This window comes from Podarcis gaigeae (genome assembly GCF_964106915.1).
Source record: "Podarcis gaigeae genome assembly, chromosome: 10".
NCBI classification, from domain to species: Eukaryota; Metazoa; Chordata; class Lepidosauria; order Squamata; family Lacertidae; genus Podarcis; species Podarcis gaigeae.
In genome coordinates, this window is record NC_139686.1 from 59,879,457 (window position 1) to 59,900,650 (window position 21,194).

Below are 21,194 nucleotides of genomic sequence, written 5' to 3' on the forward strand. Positions count from 1 at the left end.
GTGATTTTGGCCTCTCCATTAGCTAATTGAAAAACAACCTTCTCTCTGTTTATTTGTGTTATTTGGATGAATTGTCTGATATGGATGTAACAGATCAGCAACAGTTAAACCGGGAGCTTGCACTGTCACTTTAAAGGCAGCTAAGCGGCAGTTTCAACCTAGCAATTTGAAAGCACATCAAAGTGCAAGTAGATAAATAGGTTCCGCTCCGGCGGGAAGGTAAACGGCTTTTCCGTGTGCTGCTCTGGTTCTCCAGAAGCGGCTTAGTCATGCTGGCCACATGACCCGGAAGCTGTACGCCGGCTCCCTTGGCCAGTAAAGCGAGATGAGCGCCGCAACCCCAGAGTCGGTCACGACTGGACCCAATGGTCAGGGGTCCCTTTACCTTAAGGGGCAGTTGGCTTTACATCAGGGGTCGGCCACCTTTTGGGGCCTGTGGGCACTTTTGCAAGGCAGGGGAACTATGGCTTAGTGAACATGCTCTGCGTGTTGAAAGCCCCAGCTTTGAATCACTGAGGTATCTCGAGTTATCTCAAGATTGAGCTTGAGCAAGAGGGCTGAGGAAGGCTTCTGTCTGAGAACCCAGACAGATGCTCTCCATCAGAGTATTCAGCACTGAGCTAAATGGACCAACGCTCTGACTTTGATTAAAGATGTATCAAATGTTCGGCCCCAAATATCTGAAAGGTTGCTTCCTTCCCTGCGTATTTTCTTGGCTGTTAAGATTGGCAGTGGGGTCATTTCTCGGTAGTCCCGCTGCCCTCAGAGGTTTGGGGGTGTGCGACTGCCTGAGAGAGGGGGGCTTCTCTGTGGTAGCCCCTAAGCTCTGGGATTCCCTCCCCACAGCAGTGTGTCTGGGACCTTCATTGTGAGCTGATGATGCACCTCTGTACTTAAAGGCAAAGTAGCTCACAATGAAGGTCCCAGACACACTGCTGTGTGACAGAGCTATCTTAACACCCACCCTGTTCTCTTCATTGTAATCTGTTTTAATTGTTTTTAATGCTGTGGTTTTTAAATGGTTGCAACCCATCCTGGGACCTTATAGTGAAGGGTGGATAAGAAATCTAATAAACAGCAACAATAACAAGCAGTAATGTTCACATGACAGCCTTGGAGAGGCTAAGAGCGGCTTCTTTGCTGCTTGAGGAACACATTGCTTCCAGGATTATATGCATAACTTTGGTGTGTGAAGGCTGTGGTTTTCTTTAGCTCCCTTCCTTGTCTTCTTTTTGATTAGGAGGGTTACTGCCATGAGGGTTTGTGTCACATTTTCCGTATTGTTTGCAACTGCCCAATTTCCCTTCACGACAAAACTTACCAGATAACCCTAGTTAAATGCTTAACCCTTGTGTTACACTTTGCTCAGTTACATAATGCAAATTTACAGAGTTGGGGGGAGGTTGAGCTGGGAAGGGGGGGAATAGTGTGTTGCCATGAGAGCAGTCTTGTTCTATTTCAATCTTCTTCGGATACTTCAAAGGTGGGGAACCTGTGGCTCTCCAAATGTTGCTGAATTGTTGTTGTTTAGTCGTTTAGTCGTGTCCGACTCTTCGTGACCCCATGGACCAGAGCACGCCAGGCACTCCTGTCTTCCTCTGCCTCCCGCAGTTTGGTCAAACTCATGCTGGTAGCTTCGAGAACACTGTCCAACCATCTCGTCCTCTGTCATCCCCTTCTCCTTGTGTCCTCCATCTTTCCCAACATCAGGGTCTTTTCCAGGGAGTCTTCTCTTCTCATGAGGTGGCCAAAGTATTGGAGTCTCAGCTTCAGGATCTGTCCTTCCAGTGAGCACTCAGGGCTGATTTCCTTCAGGATGGATAGGTTTGATCTTCTTGCAGTCCATGGGACTCTCAAGAGTCTCCTCCAGCACCAGAATTCAAAAGCATCAATTCTTCGGCGATCAGCCTTCTTTATGGTCCAGCTCTCACTTCTATACATCACTACTGGGAAAACCATAGCTTTTACTATATGGACCTTTGTTGGCAAGGTGATGTCTCTGCTTTTTAAGATTACAATACCCATAATCCCTGAACATTGGCCATGCTGGGTTGTAGCCAATTCTACTTGGAGAAGACCCATTGAATTTAACGGCTCTGGCTAATTTTGGTCCATTAATTTTACAGTGGACCCTCCGGATACGAACTTAATTCGTTCCCGGGGTCCATTCGCACCCTGAAAATAACATAAATAGAGGTGCACTTCTGCACATGGGCGTGGAGGAATTTAGCACTTCTGCACATGCATGCACAGCGAAACCTGGAAGTATACACTTCCGGGTTTGCTTTAGCCGTAACCCAAAGAGTCCGTATCCAGAGGGATATGTAAGTAGAGGTACAACTGTAATGGGTTTACTCCAAAATTTAGTTGGAAACAACCTGCTGGCTGGGACTGATGGAAGTTGGAGTCCAAAAGTATCTCTGGAGGGTCACAGATTCCCTTTTCCTGAGCTACTGGATTATCTTGGCTTTGGGTTTCTTTGGCTATTTGAGCCCATTGCCGTTATCTTACTGATAAAAGCATTGCAAGCAATCCTATGCCTTGGGTTCAGTGCAACATCAGTTTCATAATCTGTCTTATGACGACAGTCTGTTTGTCATTTTAGCATTGTCATCCCTTAAAACAAGGATGAAACGTGTAGTAACTTTGTAAGTTGCTTCATTCCACCACCACCCAACACAGGAATTAATAAATATTTATTCTCCTCTTCCTCTCTAAGGAGACCAGAGTGCTGTATACTAAAACCAGTAAAACAATACGAAATTGCACATATCCAGTATCTGTTTCACATTTCTCTGAGTGTAGCTGGTGTGTTGCATGATATAGTAGGCAAATACCACTTCCTCTTAGTGTCACATCAGATAAAGAAGCAGTTGTGAAAGGGATAATTAATGTTAAAAGAAATAGCAACACCAGCTTTTAACCCTTAGGCTCCTTAGAAATAAGCCTTTGCAATTTCTAGGAGAAAAGCCAGAGTTAATGGTCTTATTCTGACCAGAACGTCTGCCTTCAAAATTGTTTTTGTAGACTAGTTTGCATTCTTTATTTGCTAACTTCCACTTTCCTCTCTGAGTAGAAAGAGAAGATTTGCCTGCAGTGGATCACTGTGGATTGAAACATCTGCAAATATTACAAGTTTGAGACTGCACAAACAATTGGGTTTGTTACTAGGACTGCCAAACCATTAAGGATGTTTTAAATCTGATTAGGGATGTGGGTGGCACTGTGGTCTAAACCACAGAGCCTAGGGTTTGCCGATCAGAAGGTCGGCGGTTCGCATCCCCGCGACGGGGTGAGCTCCCATTGTTCGGTCCCAGCTCCTGCCCACCTAGCAGTTCAAAAGCACGTCAAAGTGCAAGTAGATAAATAGGAATGCTCTGGCGGGAAGTTAAACAGTGTTTCCGTACGCTGCTCTGGTTTGCCAGAAGTGGCTTAGTCATGCTGGCTACATGATGAGGAAGCTGTCTGCAGACAAATGCCGGCTCCCTCGGCCAATAAAGTGAGATGAGCGCGCAACCCCAGAGTCCACAACTGCACCTAACGGTCAGGGGTACCTTTACCTTTACCATTTTTATCTGACTTTTAACTGATGAACCAGTCAATTAATAGTCACATACTATATACTCCGGGACGCGGGTGGCACTGTGGGTATAACCTCAGCACCTAGGACTTGCCGATCGCATGGTCGGCGGCTCGAATCCCCGCGGCGGGGTGAGCTCCCGTCGTTTGGTCCCAGCTCCTGCCCACCTAGCAGTTCGAAAGCACCCTTAAGTGTAAGTAGATAAATAGGTACCGCTGTAAAGCGGGAAGGTAAACGACGTTTCCGTGTGCTGCTCTGGTGCCGGTTCGCCGGAGCAGCTTCGTCATGCTTGCCACGTGACCCGGAAGTGTCTGCGGACAGCGCTGGCTCCCGGCCTCTAGAGTGAGATGAGTGCACAACCCTAGAGTCTGTCAAGACTGGCCCGTACGGGCAGGGGTACCTTTACTATATACGCCAGGGACAAATCAGTGTTTTAGGTCTGCCGTTCAGTGTTGCTCATCACTTTTCTTGGAACTTAAATGAGATGTTTAAATTCAATTTTCTTCCTTCTTTATTTTATGGACCTTCCTTCAACTGTTCATTGCTGTGGCTACTTATTTAGACAGCAAGGCATCAGAAACAGCTACAATGACAGCCATAGTAAGGAGCGGAATATTTAAAGCTGCAATCTCATGCACATTAGAACTACTTTAATTGGAGTAACCCCTATTACACTCAGTAGGATTCGTCTACATGTAAATATGCATATGATCAGGCTGCGTGTGAAAGCTTTCATTTGCTTCTCATTAAGAGTGTGCTGATCTTTGTGAAATTCATTGCAAAAAAATGAAAAGGTTCTTGTATTTGTGGGGGTTGCTGTTGCTAGGAGCTACCATACAAGTATCAACAATAACATTGCAAGATGGCATGAGCAGGTAAAACACTCAACCCTTTTCTCTGTTTCCAGCTCTTAAAAAACCCAGGATGTACTGCTTAGTGCTCCACCTGCAGTCCAGTGCAGATTTACTTGCAAGCAGAGTGGCTATGTGTCCTACTTAACAGAGGGCAGCCTTCTACTGTCCTCTCTTTGGAGGCAACCTCGGTTTGGAAACTGCCCAGTCAAATCGTTAGAAGGGAGATCAGGAACCTTGAAGTTGTCCAACATTCAGTATCAGGGCAGGCATGCAGGACAATACACATTAGTCTTCCCATTCTACAGTGGTACCTCGGGTTGCAGACGCCTCAGCTTACAAATGCTTCAGGTTACAGACTCCGCTAACCCAGAAATAGTACCTCGGGTTAAGAACTTTGCTTCAGGATGAGAACAGAAATCACAGCATGGCGGCAGCGGGAGGCCCCATTAGCTTAAGTGGTACCTCAGGTTAAGAACAGTTTCAGGTCCAGAACAAATTAAGTTCTTAACTGTATTTCTGAATTTTCCTCTGCATGTTTTGCCTTCAATTCTAATTCTTCTTCTTCTTCTTCTTCTTCTTCTTCTTCTTCTTCTTCTTCTTCTTCTTCCTCTTCTGGTAATGGGTGGTGAGGTACTGGTATTTCTTCACTTTTAGTGATGTATAAGTGGGCACCTTACCTGAGATTAATTCCCATTTTAAAAAAGGTAAAGGACCCCTGACAGTTAAGTCCAGTCACAGACGACTCTGGGGTTGCGGCGCTCATCTTGCTTTACAGGCCGAGGGAGCCAGTGTTTGTCCACAGACAGTTTTCCCGAGTCATGTGGCCAGCATGACTAAGCCGCTTCTGGCGAAACCAGATCACGCACGGAAACGCCATTTACCTTCCCACCAGAGTGGTATCTACTTATCTACTTGCACTTTTTGGCAGCTTTCAAACTGCTAGGTTGGCAGGAGCTGGAACTGAACAATAGGAGCTCACCCCATTGTGGGAATTCAAACTGCCGACCTTCCAATCAGCAGGCCCAAGAGTCTCAGTGGTTTAGACCACAGCGCCGACCTTCCAAGTAAATATGACTAAGGATAATGTTGTTTGGCATAACTATGAGGGAGAGGAAGTGAAACGGGACAAAACAATTATTTCACAACTCCAGGTTACCTCTGTGGCAGTGGGATGGGGGCAGAAGGATTCCCCCTCCCACTGGGCTAGAGGGGGGAAATGAGTGGGATTCCTTCCAGACAGTAGTGGTTGGTAGGGCAGCAGTGCTTGCCTGACTTCCCATCACCAAAGCATGTTCTTCTTCATGGAGAGCACTTGTTGCAGTGGGGGCGGACAAGACACTCCAAAGTTGTGGGGCGGGCTAATTGATCATTGGCCACTGTTGTGATTGGGCTTCCCTTGTTGTTGGGATGAAGTTAATGTTGCCATTCTGTGATTGACAGCCAGAAATGTTAAAACTCCCTGCACGAAGCCTAGCGCTTCCTCTTTTCGCTCCGTGCATCGGATTGCCCATCCCCCCTCCCTATATTTAGGGTTGTTTGCATTGACCTTTCTATGCCTGTCATGGGGTCGCCTGCTCTTGGGGCAGGGGCCCAGTAGGAATTTTGTCCATCTGGCTGATTGGCTGGTGCCATTTGGTTTTTGCCTAAAGGTAAGGTAAAGGTACCCCTGCCCGTACGGGCCAGTCTTGCCAGACTCTGGGGTTGTGCGCCCATCTCACTCAAGAGGCCGGGGGCCAGCGCTGTCCGGAGACACTTCCGGGTCACGTGGCCAGCGTGACGAAGCTGCATCTGGCGAGCCAGAGCCGCACACGGAAACGCCGTTTACCTTCCCGCTGGTAAGCGGTCCCTATTTATCTACTTGCACCCGGAGGTGCTTTCGAACTGCTAGGTTGGCAGGCGCTGGGACCGAACGACGGGAGCGCACCCCGCCGCAGGGATTCGAACCGCCGACCTTTCGATCGGCAAGCCCTAGGCACTGAGGCTTTTACCCACAGCGCCACCTGCGTCCCAATTTGCCTACTGCGTAGCAAATCGTCACAACTTGTAAGGTTGCGGTTAGGCATTGGTTTAGGGTTTGGTTGGTTGAGGGGCATGGATTGGCTGTGCCTGCCCCTCTAATGCTGCTGCTGCAAGGAATGCAGGGGCTAACCATTGCTTTTGTCTGAACCCTGTCAAGGGGCTAGGGCCATGCAAGAGCCCCTGGTTGCATTTGGGGAGGGTGAGGGCAGGTTCCCTGCTCTGTCGCTACCCCCAAATGTATTCCCCTTTTCTGACTTTCGCAGACTTGTGAAATGTCAGTCTGTACCCCACTGGGGGGCAGATAGTCGCAACCAATGCCTAAGCAACCACTCACATTTTTGTATTTTAATAAAGTTGTGGCCAAAAATTATGCCAAAAACCTTAAACAAAATTTCTGTGTGATGTTTGAGTTATTTGGGGTGGCTTGGGGACCTCGACACACAATGGACCATGGATGAAATACTCTTGTTTCTGGTTACCCTGTTGTGGTCTGTTTGGTGAGAGAGGAACCACAACCACAGGCTGGAGATGTCATGCCAACGCCAGCCGCTCCGTGGCTCATTTCCTTGCTCAACTAATAAAGGAGCAGAGTAGGCGCGCTCCGCTTTTGTGCGCACCAACATGCAGCTGATATGCATATTTGCTTAACTATGATTTATGGCTTAGCATGCATTCAGATGCCACCATTACGTGGTCAAAATTAACATGGTTAAGGCAAGCCAAGGGGGAAATCTTGCAGTACAGATAGATTGGCAGAGTTTAAGCCCCATGCTAGCCCTTTGTTCTCTTTTCTAGCCAGAAAAGCCATTTATGCGTTCACATTTCATTTAAGATTATGAAAGATCATCTTACCCCTTATATGCCCAGTCAATCACTCCTCTCTGCAGGTGAGGGCCTCCCACAGATAACCCACTTTATCAGGAGTTCTGTTCTGCACAGAACCTTTTCATGTTCTGGCACCTACACTTTGGAATTCCCTCTCCTTCAGTATTAGGCAGACTTTGTCTATCCAGTGTGTATCTGCATTGGAACTGTGTTCAGATGTTTTATCGCTTATGCGGATGCCACCCTGGCCTCCTTTGGAAGGAAGCAGTGCCAGATTTACGTATAAGCTAAACAAGCTATAGCTTAGGGCCCCACTCTCTTGGGGGCCCCAAAAAAACTAAAAGGGGAAAAAACCCTGGATATACATTTCCAAAATATAAGATAAAAAACAAATAAAATAAAACCTGCATAGGGCAGCGGTGTTTTGTGTTGTGTAGGCTCCTATGATGTAAGTCATGGGCCCCGCCTGCTAGCCTGCTCCCTAAAATATCACTGGTTTACTCATTTCTATATATAGGGTGCCTACATTCTGCATGTGCAAATGGCTTTAGATACCTATTAGGTTAAGGTTACCAGATTTTTTTCAATGAATCCGGGGTCCTTTTTAACTTCCTACTAAATAGATGGATTTTGTCAGGGGACTGATTTCTAAATCTGGGGACTGTCCCTGGGAAACGGGGACATCTGGTAACCTTAATTTGAAGGCATTCTGTGCACATAATAGGCCAGCTAGATAGAGTCAGCTAGATACATAGTGTTGTGGGCCAAAAATGGCTTATCTTCTGAGTTTACGCCAATAAAACTCAGAGACAAGAGGAGTTAGGAGTCCATTGTTGTTTATTGCTAGGCAATAGGTTACAGTCGAATTGTTTCGCAAAACTGCAACCCCACTCAAGGGTCGGGGTGGTGGTATTTATAACATTTCCAAAAAAGGATTTCAATTTTCACCAATCATGTAGATCATGACCTCATTTCATGTTTAATACACATGCGCAATAAGCATTAGCAATTTCTGTTGATTCAGCTTTGATTCCCAGCACTCTCTGTTACAATACTAACTTCTGTTACATTGTGTTAGTATGCACGTTGGGAACCTGTGTTATGTGTATCCATTTGCACCATGTATCAACTTATGTTCTAGCTTATGAACAGTATCTTTGTGATTCACATATTAGCTGTACTTCTTCCCCAATGGGGGGCGGCAACTTGCGAAAACCATCAGTTTCATAAAGCAACGGGTTACCATAACTTCTCTATTAGAAGCATACTCAAGGATTTATAGGGGTTCACATTATCCTATTTATTGTGGCTCTTTGAGCTGCCACCACCACAATAGGACAAAAACCTTTGGTATTTAGGCTGTGGGCTGTTAGGCTGCTGAACGGAAAATAATACAGTGGATGCTTGGGTTGCAAACATGATCCATGTGGGATGCACATTTGCAACCCGCAGCTGCGCTTCTGCATACGCGGGGGTTGTGATTTGGTGCTTCTGCACATGCGCAAAGCGCGATTTAGTGCTTTTGCGCATGCGCGACCCCCCCAAACCCAGAAGTAACCCGTTCCGGTACTTCCGGGTTTCGGCGGATCCGTAACCCAGAAAAACGGAACCTGAAGTGTCTGTAACCTGAGGTATGACTGTAAAGTGCAACTGACTTTTGGGGTTGGTGTGTTGTGCGACAAGCACACAGAGTGCAATGAGATTGAGTGTTTGTGGGGGGCGAGGGACGCTCGGTTAATTTCATTGTACACAGGTTGTACATTGACAATAAAGGTATTATTATTATTATTATTATTATTATTATTATTTGCCTTTTGCGTAGGTAAGGCTGTGGTTGTGGGAATCATTACAGCAAACGCAACATCTGCATCATAAGGAACGGAGTTGTTCAGCTACCTGCTGACAGGAGAAGGGGTTGACAAGAAAATGTTAAGGTTTTGAATCATCAAGGCCTACATTATCAAAGCCTCGAGCATTTATACTGAAGGTTTGTTTATTGTCAGTGGCGCCTAAGGCAACCTTTTATAGCCTTGTAAGCTGGTTGGCTTTAATTAACGATGCACATGAGAAGGCTGCATGCAGCATGCCAATGTTTGGCGGGCGTAATTAACACTGGATACACCTAGACAGGGTGGCAGACTCTGTAATTAATAGAGGCTCCTGTCTGTTCACCAGGGGCCCAGAATCCAGATCTAAGTGCTCCCTATGGAGTCTTGATTTGGGGACCTGGGAGATAGGAAGCCAAATTAATGATGCTAATTCTCTGGGTCTTTGTTGTGGCAGATGGGAGCGACAGATTTCACCTAGGGAGAATGCTTGTGGTAGGTCATCACAAGAAATACTTATTTGAGGAGTTTTCTGTAAAAGGTCGCTATGTTAAGATAATGAAAGAAATAAGTAAGTAAGAACCTTCCCCCCACAAATGACATTTGCTTATTTTGGAAATATACCGTATAGCCATCAAACAACATATTCGGGTCCGGTCAACGAAAGAGAAACTGTAAGCTGTTCAGCAGACCTTAGTAGAATTGCTAGCTATCTCTTTATCTGTTTTGTTTCTCCAAGGTTGATCCTTTCAGCATCTGCAAAGGCCTGCTATTGTCCCAATAGCAGCTGGTTGTTTCCGGGTTTTTAATCCGCTGGTGTGGTGAGGTTATTGATGTTGAAGTCTGTTACTCAGTTTGGTTAAGTTTATTATTGCCGTTTTCTGTTTTAGAAGTATAGAAGTGTCCTTGGTCCTGTTGATGCCGGTAGGGTTATATTTAGCAATGTCGTTCCCTGTTTCTGTCCCAGCATTCTTGTCTCAGTTTTTACTTGACCCGATGCAAGACTTGGGTGCAGATGTGCAGGTCTGGGTCAATTCACCAGGCCATCGTTTTGTTGTGATGCCATAACAAACACTGAACTGGAGCAACGACCCAGTTCACTTGCTTTGTTTACCTTAACAGCAGCCGACTAAAATAGTTTGTTGTTTGAATGTTTGCTTTTACTTCAGCAGCATGTTTGTTAATGGATCTTTAATGATAAATGTGTGTACAGTATGGGGAACCCTGAATAATATTTGAGATTTGTTTTTTCCCCATATGAGAGGAATGAAGGGTTATAATAACAGTTAAGTTCAAAAAGAAATAAATAAAATTGGCTTGGATGTAGACTAAAGCAGTGCATTTTTTCTGGGGGGGACACAGGGGTACGCATACCCCTAAACATTTTGTGAATCTTTGTACTTCTGTCCATTTACTGTATTTATTTTCCCCAATTTGAACTATAAAATGGTGATTTTCTTGAGAGTACCCCTAAACATTTTTTAAGGAAAAAAAGCACTGGACTAAAGTATGGAAAACTTGTTGATTTGCTACCTGGCCATGTTCAAGGTGTTACTATTAGTATATAAAGCCTTTAACAACTTGGGGCCAGTTTACCAGCAATTAAAAAAAAAAGGGAAAGGATCCCTGGACGGTTAAGTCCAGTCAAAGGTGACTATGGGGTGTAGCGCTCATCTCGCTTTCAGGCTGAGGGAGCCAGCGTTTGTCCACAGACAGCTTTCTGGGTCATGTGGCCAGCAGGACTAAACCGCTTCTAGCACAATGGAACACCGTGACAGAGCACACAGAAATACCGTTTACCTTCCCGCTGCAGCAGTACCTATTTATCTACTCACACTGGTGTGCTTTCGAACTGCTGGGTTGGCAGGAGCTGGCACAGAGCAATGGGAGCTCACCCCGTAGTGGGGATTTGAACTGCTGACCTTCCAATTGGCAAGCCCAAAAGGCTCAGTGGTTTGGACCACAGCTCCACCGATGTCACTTTACTCTACATATGCCCACTCAACCACTTTGATTGGTGGAATTGGCATTACCTCAGGTGCCACATCATACCTATTTGGCATTTGTAGGAACCTGATTGTTTAGTGTGGCAGCACCTGCACTTTGGAACTCCTTGCCCATTGAGCTCAAGCAGATGCCTTAACTCTACTCTTTTTGGCAACCGCTAAAAACATTCCTGTCTAGACAAGCCAGTGCTTAGAAAATTGAGGTAACTTTAATCTTTTGAATGTTTTAAAGTAGAGTTGTTATTTTATTTTACTCTCTTTTGCAAGCTGCTTTGAGGGTTTGTTGGTTTGTTTACAATCAAGAGGTGTATAAATTTTATGAAATAAAATATAGTAAAATTCCATTTCTTTTGCATTTGGATTTGTTTCAGTTCAGCATATGATACCAAAACAAGGCAGAAGGTGGCAGTCAAGAAGCTTTCGAGACCTTTCCAGTCCCTTATTCACGCCAGAAGAACCTATCGGGAGCTTAGATTACTGAAGCATATGAAACATGAAAACGTGAGTGGAACAGGCTGTACGAATTGCGAATATTGAGCTTGTAATTCATCTAATCATTTAGTTTTATTAAAATCTTCATCAGTTAGACACAACTGACTTTATTAGGTTTTGGCAAACATTATTCCATGCCGGGCTGCCATTATCCTTCATTTTAGATTCGAAACTGGTAAGTAGAGATAGCTGTGCCTCATGCATTTCGTCAGATAAAATAAAAACCCCTCTTCTTCTATTTCAGGTTATAGGATTACTAGATGTTTTCACACCTGCGGCGTCAATAGAAAATTTTAATGAAGTGTAAGTAACGTTTGACCTAAACTTGTTGGTGAGCTGCTAAGATAAAGGCCCAGCCCGAGTTATGCACGCCTAAGTCTTGTTTTTTCCTATAGAAAGCATGTGCTCACCTGTCTTCTGCTGATGTCTATAGGCCCTGAAAGCAGTAGCAGACAGTGTTGGCATTGTGGGGCTGCGCTGCTCGCCCAACCTTCCCGCAGCCGGATTGTTTCAGTACAGTGGTACCTCCAGTTGCGAACAGGATCTGTTCCAGAGGTCCGGCCGCATGCTGAGGAATTTGCAACCGGAAGAGCTCTTCTGTGGCGCGGTTTAGCGCATCTGCGCATGTGCGCATGGCGAAATCCGGGGAAATACTTCCGGATTTGCTGCATTCATATCCCAAAGTTTACGTATCCAGAGGGATATGTAAGCGGAGGTACGACTGTCTACGGGATGGAAAGGTGAAGGGCGAGGTGGCAGCAAGGTCAGCGCAGTGTAGTTGGGATGCTAAGGCATTTGTACAGCACCAACCTTGCCGTCACCTCACCTCTCCACATCCCATAATGCTTCAGGAACCTGGCCTGTGGGAGGTCAGGTGAACAACACAGCCGCTCAGATGCCGCTGTTGTTCATTTCATGTGAACCAGGGCTGGAAAAGGTGCTGTTTAAAATGTACAGCAAGTACCTGCAGAGTGTGTGTGTGTGTGTGTGTGCTTTGTATGGGACAAGAATGGGGAACCTTTGGATCTTGGGACCTCAAGTCCCACCCGTCCATTCAGCGTGGCCAGTTGCCAGGGATGATGGCAGTTGTTTTTCAACACCATCTTCAGGGCAACAAGCTTCCCATACTCCGTAGAGACAGAACTATTTACTGTGTCATAACAATGGTGACTAAGAACTGGCGCCTGAGTTCCCTCTCAGCCTTTTTCTTTTTGTGTTGTGTCTTTTAGATTGTAAGCCTGCGGGCAGGGGGCAGGGACCATTGATCTTTGTAAGATGCTCTAGGAGCCTCCTTCTCTAAAGCATGGAGCGTAACTGCTTTAAATGAATAAACATAGGATATTGATCTCTTGCCTGTACGTTATCTAGTGCTTGTTCATTTATTTGTTTATTTTGGGGAAGTATGTTCCCCCATGCTACTGTACTCACAGTATCTGTAACCTCCTTGGCCTTCGTTTCTCAACTTTTGTACACTTGGCTTAATCCTGCACTGAACTCTGTTGGTAGGAGCCAAAGTTTTGCTTCCTCCCGTGGGAAGAGTCAGAGGAAGGAAGTGCTGGGTGCATTCCTGCGATTCCAGAAACCCTACGCTGAGTTCAGTTTCCCTTAGCCATGGTTTGTGACAACCGAGTCTTCATATTTTTCCCATTCCTCAATCTTGTGACCATATAAAATGCATGGAAGACCCATTCTTACTAGTGTCTGGAAGCACTGCTTTCAGCGCCTCACCACGATACCGGGGGAAAAAAAGACTTGGATGTCATCTGAATGCTTTGTATTTACAGGTATCTTGTCACAAATTTAATGGGTGCTGACCTGAATAACATTGTGAAGTGCCAGAAACTGACAGACGACCATATACAGTTTCTTATATATCAGTTACTTCGAGGGCTTAAGGTAAAACCTATGGAGGGAGGGTAAAAAAACATACTTGAGCTGTACCACAGGATGAAACATCTCTTAAGATAATGCCTGCTGCTCATGTTACTTGTATGTTCTTATTATGTATTCTACAAAAGCCTTGCCCAACAGAAAATACTTCTTGGGTAGGCACTCATAGGTTTTCCCATAACTGCTTGTGTTTAAAACAACATTTTAACCCCTAGTTAATTGATTTGATCAACCTGTTCATTTAATCAAAATATTGGTTAAACACTGCAACTCAATGTGCCACACAGATGTCAGCAGTGCTGAAATCATAATTTGTGGATTAATGGGATTTGTAAGTTCCTCTATAATTGGCACATATGTTTAAGTTTTGCTGCTTTAGCGAAATGATAATGAAGGAGCCCTGGTGTCAGAGGCAAACTATGTTACAAACAGTGTGTCTGGAAGGGCCTTTAAACTCGCAAAAATTACAGATTGAATTGCAGAACACCAGCAGCTTTTCTTATTGGTGCGTTTGCTCCTTACGTACATCACTGAACATTTGCCACATAGGTGGGAATACAGGCTAACCTTTATCTCTTTGTACTGTAGAACAAAAACACCTGTCTGAGTGGATGACAGCTAATAGCTATCATTAATCACTTGCGTTTGACTTTGTTGTCTGACCTCACCTATTTTCTTTTTATTTAACAGTATATTCATTCGGCTGGAATCATTCACCGGGTACGTTCTACTGGGGATATAATGCACTGTGAGCACATCATTGGTTTGGCTTGCTGCTCTGATATAGTTGCAAGACTGTTTTTACCTCATTTGTTTTAGCCCTGTTTTAATGCTCTTAACTTTTTTGTTCTGGTGCAGGACCTGAAGCCTAGTAACCTAGCTGTCAATGAAGACTGTGAATTAAGGGTAGGATTCATGCTATTTTGATTATTTCGGTACGTTTTGAACCAAGACTAACACAAGGGTGGTGCCTGTTGTCATGCCAGCATCTGTTCTAAATGGTTGTTCTGGTAAAAAACTAAATTGTAAACCCGACCAATTTAAAACTGATCAGGAAGCTCTCTGAATACATGAGCAACTATAGAAGTTTTGGTCCTTTCTTTAGGGCTGTATTTCTACAGTAACTGCTCACAAGAAGTGTTGCATCCATTTCAGGCCCTGGATAACTAGGTGAAATAGTAGGTGCTGCAGATATCAAGCAACTACTTGCAGTTTGGAACTAGCATTTTAAAAAGGAAGATGTGTATTAACTAACAGTGCAGTCCTTATTCTGCTCCGAAATAAGTCCTGTTCAATGGGGTTTACTCCCAGATAATTTGAATTTAGGATTACAGACTAAACTGTTACATAGTAATGAACACACCAACAGAGTGGGACCATCTCAGATTCTAACTTGACAGTTTATAAGACCTTATTGTTTGTACTGGTGTCGCCCTATTAGGGCTGCAGGTGGCGCTGTGGTCTAAACCACTGAGCCTCTAGGGCTTGCCAATCAGAAGGTTGGCGGTTCGAATCTGCACAACGGGGTGAGCTCCCGTTGCTGTATCCCAGCTCCTGCCAGCCTAGCAGTTCAAAAGCACACCAGTGCAAGTAGATAAATAGGTACTGCTGTGGCGGGAAGGTAAAGAGCGTTCCCGTGCACTTAGTTTCCGTCGCAGTGTTCTGTTGTGCCAGAAGCCGCTTAGTCATGCTGGCCACATGGCCCGGAAAGCTGTCCGTGGACAAACGCCGGCTCCCTTGGCCTGAAAGCGAGATGAGCACTGCATCCCCGTAGTCGCCTTTGAGTGGACTGAACCGTCCAGGGCTCCTTTACCTTTTACCTTTTTAGATGCTCCTATTTCTGATTTTTTTCAAGTTAACATATCATCCTACATTGAGAAATCCTGGTTAATTATATTTATATCCTACTTTTCGTTCTGTAAAGCGAGAGAAGACATTGTCTATTCATTTATACATTGTAGATTTTTTTAATTTGCTCTATCCCAATCAGTTATAAGAAGAAATGCAAACATAAAATTGTTCATGTAGTGTTCAAAGCAGCAGCTGACAATGCCCATTGAGTAGTTATTACTCCACCTACTGTTGCAACGCAGCATGAGAAATGGTCTCACAGCCACCAGAATTGTGTGCAGAGCATGTGGAGAGGAATGCTATCCTTGCAATACCCTCCTGCTATGGGGACCTTATCCTGGATGGAATCTATATTATGAAGCAACCTGCAGACCACTGCTGAGAAATCAAAATGATCAAAACAATAGATGAATCCCCTTCCTATTAAACTGAAATATACAAAAACTCCCCCTGACAAAGCCAAAGGAAACACCAGCAAAAAATTATTTTTAAAAAAACCCCTTCTACACTGTTTTCAGAAGCTGTTCTTAATAATTCATCCTGGCTTGTTGAAGGGCGGGGTATAAATATCCAAAGAAATACAAATATTAAAGTTCTGGATTTAGTGACTTCGGAAGAAAGTTCTCTTAACTGTGGAGCATCTACCAAACACATCCTTACTTGGTAATAATTGCTTTTTGTGAATCTTTGGGATATCAGTGAGATATAAAAAAGGTGATGTCTTCTAACATACGAGCCAGTTGAGTCTCATTTGGCCCAAGTTTCATTTCATTTGCTGGCTATTCATTTTGTGTGTGTGTAAAATGTAAATTTATTTTATCTCAAAAATAAATTATTAGCTCATGGGGAGGGGGAATGAAAGCATGCTGGTCTGTTTTGGGGATGCAGACCAAAGTTTACCTAATTAGTAATTGTTTTGCTGTATCCCTTATTCTTATTTGTGAGGTAAGCTCTGTATATCTTTATATGCCTGTTGCCTACCCCCCCCCCCAAAAACCCAGTCCTCATATGTTCTGCTTCTGACGCCCAATTTTTCCACCAAAAATTAGAGCACAGAGAATATGTATAAGGCCATCTTGTGATGAATGGGATGGATTGTGCCTGCTGCTCAACCCTGTGCAGATCAGCACTGCCTCAGGCGGTTTATAAACATGGGCGTAACCAGGCCTTTTTTTTCAGCTGGAACTCGCCGGAACTCAGTTTCAGCACCTCTCAGGTGGGTGCCATTGAACAAGAGTTCCATTGTGAGTTCCAGCACCTTTTTTTCTAGAAACATATGAATGGGAGTGATCCTATTGAATTCTGTGGCTTGAAAATAGCTACGGCTACACATGGCTCACTCATTTTGCAGGGGAGGTCAAGAAAGAAAGAAACCATTTGGAAACCATATGAAAACAGAGAGCGTCTTGTTCTCCCAGTTCTTTCACAGCTCTTTGTGAGGGTTTCCACACTCAGGGATCCAAACCCAGTCCTTTCGGCAGCTGATGGATTGCAGCCCTTTATGCAATTTCAGGAGCGCCTTATAATTAATGCCAATATTCCAAATTAGTGAGGAAGCAATCACAAATCATGCTGAAGACGGAGATTCGTCCGTGGCAGGCATATACTTCCCAGGTCACACCCGATCTGCCTTTCAAGTTGGCAATTATGGGTTTAAGCGACACTGTGGGATGCAGTGAACTCCCCAGAACCACCTCAGGTGCATTTCCAGGAATTTTACCTCATACATGCTGGCTTTCCCCTGCCCAAACAGCTGCACTGCCCCGGAGTCCAGCGGAGTTCAACCATCATGAGTCATGACATCAGCTGGAAACCTACTTGAAAACATTTGAATTGGCATCAGTTGGTTTATGGGATGCACTTTTCAAAGTATTTAGATGTTCCCAAATCCTTTCAGTCAGAGTACACTTCCTGAACGTTGAAGTCTAATTGAATGGTAATTGACTTTGTGGATTATCCAAGTGCTCTTGAAAGTATGACCCAATCTCTCTGCGTAATGGTTATTTTTGTACTGTGTGTTAAAAAAAAATAGAAGCAGCTTTGAATTAATAGAAAATGCTTTTATTTTCATCCCAGATCCGCAACAGCTGTCCAGAGAATTAATGAACTTCCGTGAGCATAAGGCTCGATGGGACTATACTATAATATGAGGGAGGGCCTTACAATCTGATCTTGCTGCTGCAATGCATTAAAATGCTTAGGTTGATACCTATACCTTGGACAACACAGTTTTCCAGTGAATGTAAATCGGTATGGCAGGAAGATATTTAGGATGAATTTTTTTTACATCAAGCCATTGTCTTAAAGACGTCGGTCTCTACGTCACGACATGCTCAAGTCACAGGTCTTTTGAATTATGCCCTTAATATTCATGGAATATTTTAATGAGGCAGATAAAAAGCTAAATTAAGCGTGGCACAGTGAATTCATTACTGATTAGTTTTCTGGTACAGTGGTGCCCCGCAAGACGAATGCATCGCTAAACGAAAAACCCGCAAGACGAAAGGGTTTTCCGATTTTTTAGCGGCTTCGCAAGACGAATTTGCCTATGGGCTTGCTTCGCAAGACGAAAGCCCATAGGGAAATCTCCGGGGACAGCGGGGAAGTGCAGCGCGCCTTCTCCTCTGTTCCCGGACCTGTCCTAAGGCTTGCGGTGGGAGGTCCGGGAACAGAGGACAAGGCGCGAAGGGCTTCTCCTCTGTTCCCGGGGCTTGAGGTGGGAGGAGGGTTTTTCCTCCCCACCGCCAACATTCAGAACAGCCTTCTAAATGTTGGCAGTGGGGAGGAAAGCCCTCCTCCCACCGCAAGCCTTCAGGACAGGTCTGGGAACAGAGGGGAAGGCGCGCAGCGCTTTTCCTCTGTTCCCGGACCTGTCTTGAAGACTTGCGGTGGGAGGAAGGTTTTCCTCCCCACCACCAACATTCAGAAGGCTGTTCTGAAGGCTGGCGGTGGGAAGAAAAGCCCTTCTCCCCCGCCAGCCTTCAGAAGAGTTCCCGCCTAGGCTGCGGATAGCAGCCTGCTGCCCCGCGCGAGGGGCGCTCTTAAGCAGAGCGCCCCTCACGCGGGGCAGACATTCGCCGCTTGGGGAACCCTGCAGGGGAAGTCCTGCAGGGCTCCCCAAGCAGCGAATGTCTACCCCTCACGCGGGGCAGCAGGCTGCTATCCGCAGCTTGGAGAGCCCTCTGGACCTCTTCTGAAGGCGGGCGGGGGGCAAAAGTCTTTGCTCCCCCCGCCTGCCTTCAAAAGCCGTCCGGGACAGGACCTCTTCTGAAGGCTGGCAGGGGGCAAAAGTCTTTGTCCCCCCTGCCTGCCTTCCCGGGGGCTTTTAAATCGCCCCGGGACAGTGGAGAATTCATCCGCTGTCCCGGGGCGATTTTAAAATGCTGGCGGGCGGCAGCGAAGGCTTCGCTGCTGCCCGTCAGCATTTTAAAATCGCCCCGGGACAGCGGATGAATTCTCCGCTGTCCCGGGGGCTTTTAAAATGCTGGGGGACAGCAGCGAAGCGTTCGCTGCCGCCTGCCAGCATTTTAAGATCGCCCTGGGACAGCGGAGATGTCTCCGCTGTCCCGGAAAGGCAGGCGGGGGGAAGCAAAGACTTTCGCCCCCCCCCCCCGCCCTTCAGAAGAGGTCGGGGGACAGACTGTCCCCGGACCTGGTCTGAAGGCGGTTTCCATAGGAACGCATTGATTGATTTTCAATGCATTCCTATGGGAAACCGTGCTTCGCAAGACAAAAAACTCGCAAGACGAAAAGACTTGCGGAACGAATTAATTTCGTCTTGCGAGGCACCACTGTATCCTCAAAAGATTCCAAGTCAAAGAAACAATGATTCAAGCCTCTGCATCTTTAACTAAGACATACAATACAGATGTTTTTACCTGGTGGCACTTTTGTCCTCGTTTCACGGTCAAAGAAAGGAAATAATCCATGAATGACCTTGTAATGATCTTTAAAGCCCTAAACGACCTCAGTCCAGTATACCTGAAGGAGCATCTGCAGCTCCATCATTCAGCCTGGACACTGAGATCCAGCTCCGAGGGCCTTCTGGCAGTTCCCTCACTCTGAGAAGCGAAGTTACAGGGAACCAGGCAGAGGGCCTTCTCAGTAGTGGCAGAATGCCCTCCCACCAGATGTCAAGGAAATAAACAACTATCTGACTTTTAGAATACATTTGAAGGCAGCCCTGTTTAGGGAAGCTTTTAATATCTGAAGGACTATTGCATTTTAATATTTTGTTGGAAGCCGCCCAGAGTGGCTATATATAATAGACAAACAATAGGAAAAGAGAAATCTTACAAAGATTTTATTGATCATTGATTTTATATCCTGCCCTTCCTCTCCAACAAGCCCAGGGCGGCAAACAGATACACAATTTAGGAAGGGGGAGGGAAGCATTCTAAAGCATTGTAAAAGCAATTGCAATTAAAAGCCTCTAGTTACAGTTAGAATCATTCTTCCATCCTGTGATCTTGGGGCTGCCAGGAGCAGCATTCTTCAGCCACCAAATGCCTGGGTGAACAGGAATGTTTTCAGATTCCTCCTGAAAGTTAATAATGGGTAGAGACCGGCACACCTTGCTAATACTGGGTTACTCTGAGAAATAGCAGTTTATGAGAAATTACCGTATTTTTCGCCCTATAGGACGCACTTTTTCCCCTCCCAAAATGAAGGTGAAATCTGTGTGCGTCCTATGGTGCACACCAACCCCTCTCGCTCTCCAGGCTTCAGGAAGCTATCAGCAAGCCTGGGGAGCCCGCGGGAGTTCCTGCAGGGCTCCCTAGGCTGCAGATAGCAGCCTGCTGCCCGGAGCGCGGGGCGCGCTGAAGTCACGGCTGGGGGGGGGAAATAAATTTTTTTCTTTATTCCCCCCCCCTCAAAAAAAACTAGGTGTGTCCTATAGGGTGAAAAATACGGTATAATCAAAATAATGGATAGAGAGCATCACCTTCTGGTTTGTGCTGCCTGATTTTATGTGCATGTTTTGTGTCACTGGCTGTCACACCCTGGGGGAAAAAGGTTGCCCTCAGGAAGGACCATAGCTCAGTGACTGAGTACAGTACATGCTGTGTATGTAAAGGAGACCCAGAGAGCTGCTCCCATCAGAGTAGACTAGACTGAGATAGATGGATCAATAGTCTGAGCAGATATGAGGCAATTTCCTATATACCTAAATCCAGGAACACCTTCCTTTATGCTTTCGGTTAGGACAGGCATAGGCAAACTCCGGCCCTCCAGATGTTTTGGGACTACAACACCCATCATCCCTAGCTAACAGGACCAGGTGGTCAGGGATGATGGGAATTGTAGTTCCAAATCATCTGGGGGGCCGGCGTTTCCCTATGGACTCTGCAGTTTTGATTGACTGATGTGTGAATCCTGAACCAGCTGCTGCCTCTCTAGCACCCTCCCAAAATATACCAAAAATTCCCCTTCACCACTGTCACTGATCTGCCAAGCTCTGTGTGTCACTATAAATGCTCAGTTTTCTAGGTGACCTCGTAGTTGGTTCATACTGACTTTAGGCCTCTTCTGACCAGCGAAGGAAAGAGAAATTAGCCAAAGGAGTCAACAACCTAGAAAGAGCCTAGGTGTTCCTCCTCACTTCTGGGTTCCAGTAAGAAGTGGCGGGGTTGCATGATTACCTAGCAACATCACATGAATTTTTCCCCTCCAAATGATCCTGCTGTTTTCTATGATATACCTCAAGTTGGTTATAGGAGAATCAGTTTGGGCAGGAAATCTCTAATTGTTGGAACTGTGGGTTAGCTATGGACCAGGTGTTTCTGTTGTTGGCTTAGATGAGTCATGAGAGCCAGAATAAAGATAGGCTTGACCATTTATATAATAAAAA

General features: G+C 45.5%; 1 protein-coding gene and 1 long non-coding RNA gene across 2 annotated transcripts in view; one reads left to right on the forward strand and one right to left on the reverse strand.

Annotated features, from left to right (window-relative positions):
• The window catches only part of LOC310825732, a 240,438-nt gene that overhangs the window by 99,946 nt on the left and 119,298 nt on the right, over nucleotides 1–21,194 (reverse strand). The gene's annotated exons all lie outside the window — the stretch shown is intronic.
• MAPK11 (mitogen-activated protein kinase 11) overlaps nucleotides 1–21,194 on the forward strand; it is a 49,219-nt gene that overhangs the window by 14,185 nt on the left and 13,840 nt on the right. Inside the window, exons 2-6 of the mRNA XM_083699446.1 lie at nucleotides 11,482–11,611; nucleotides 11,847–11,905; nucleotides 13,387–13,498; nucleotides 14,183–14,212; nucleotides 14,351–14,398. Of these exons, the coding sequence (XP_083555572.1) occupies nucleotides 11,482–11,611; nucleotides 11,847–11,905; nucleotides 13,387–13,498; nucleotides 14,183–14,212; nucleotides 14,351–14,398 (379 nt within the window). The remainder of the gene's footprint in view (nucleotides 1–11,481; nucleotides 11,612–11,846; nucleotides 11,906–13,386; nucleotides 13,499–14,182; nucleotides 14,213–14,350; nucleotides 14,399–21,194) is intronic.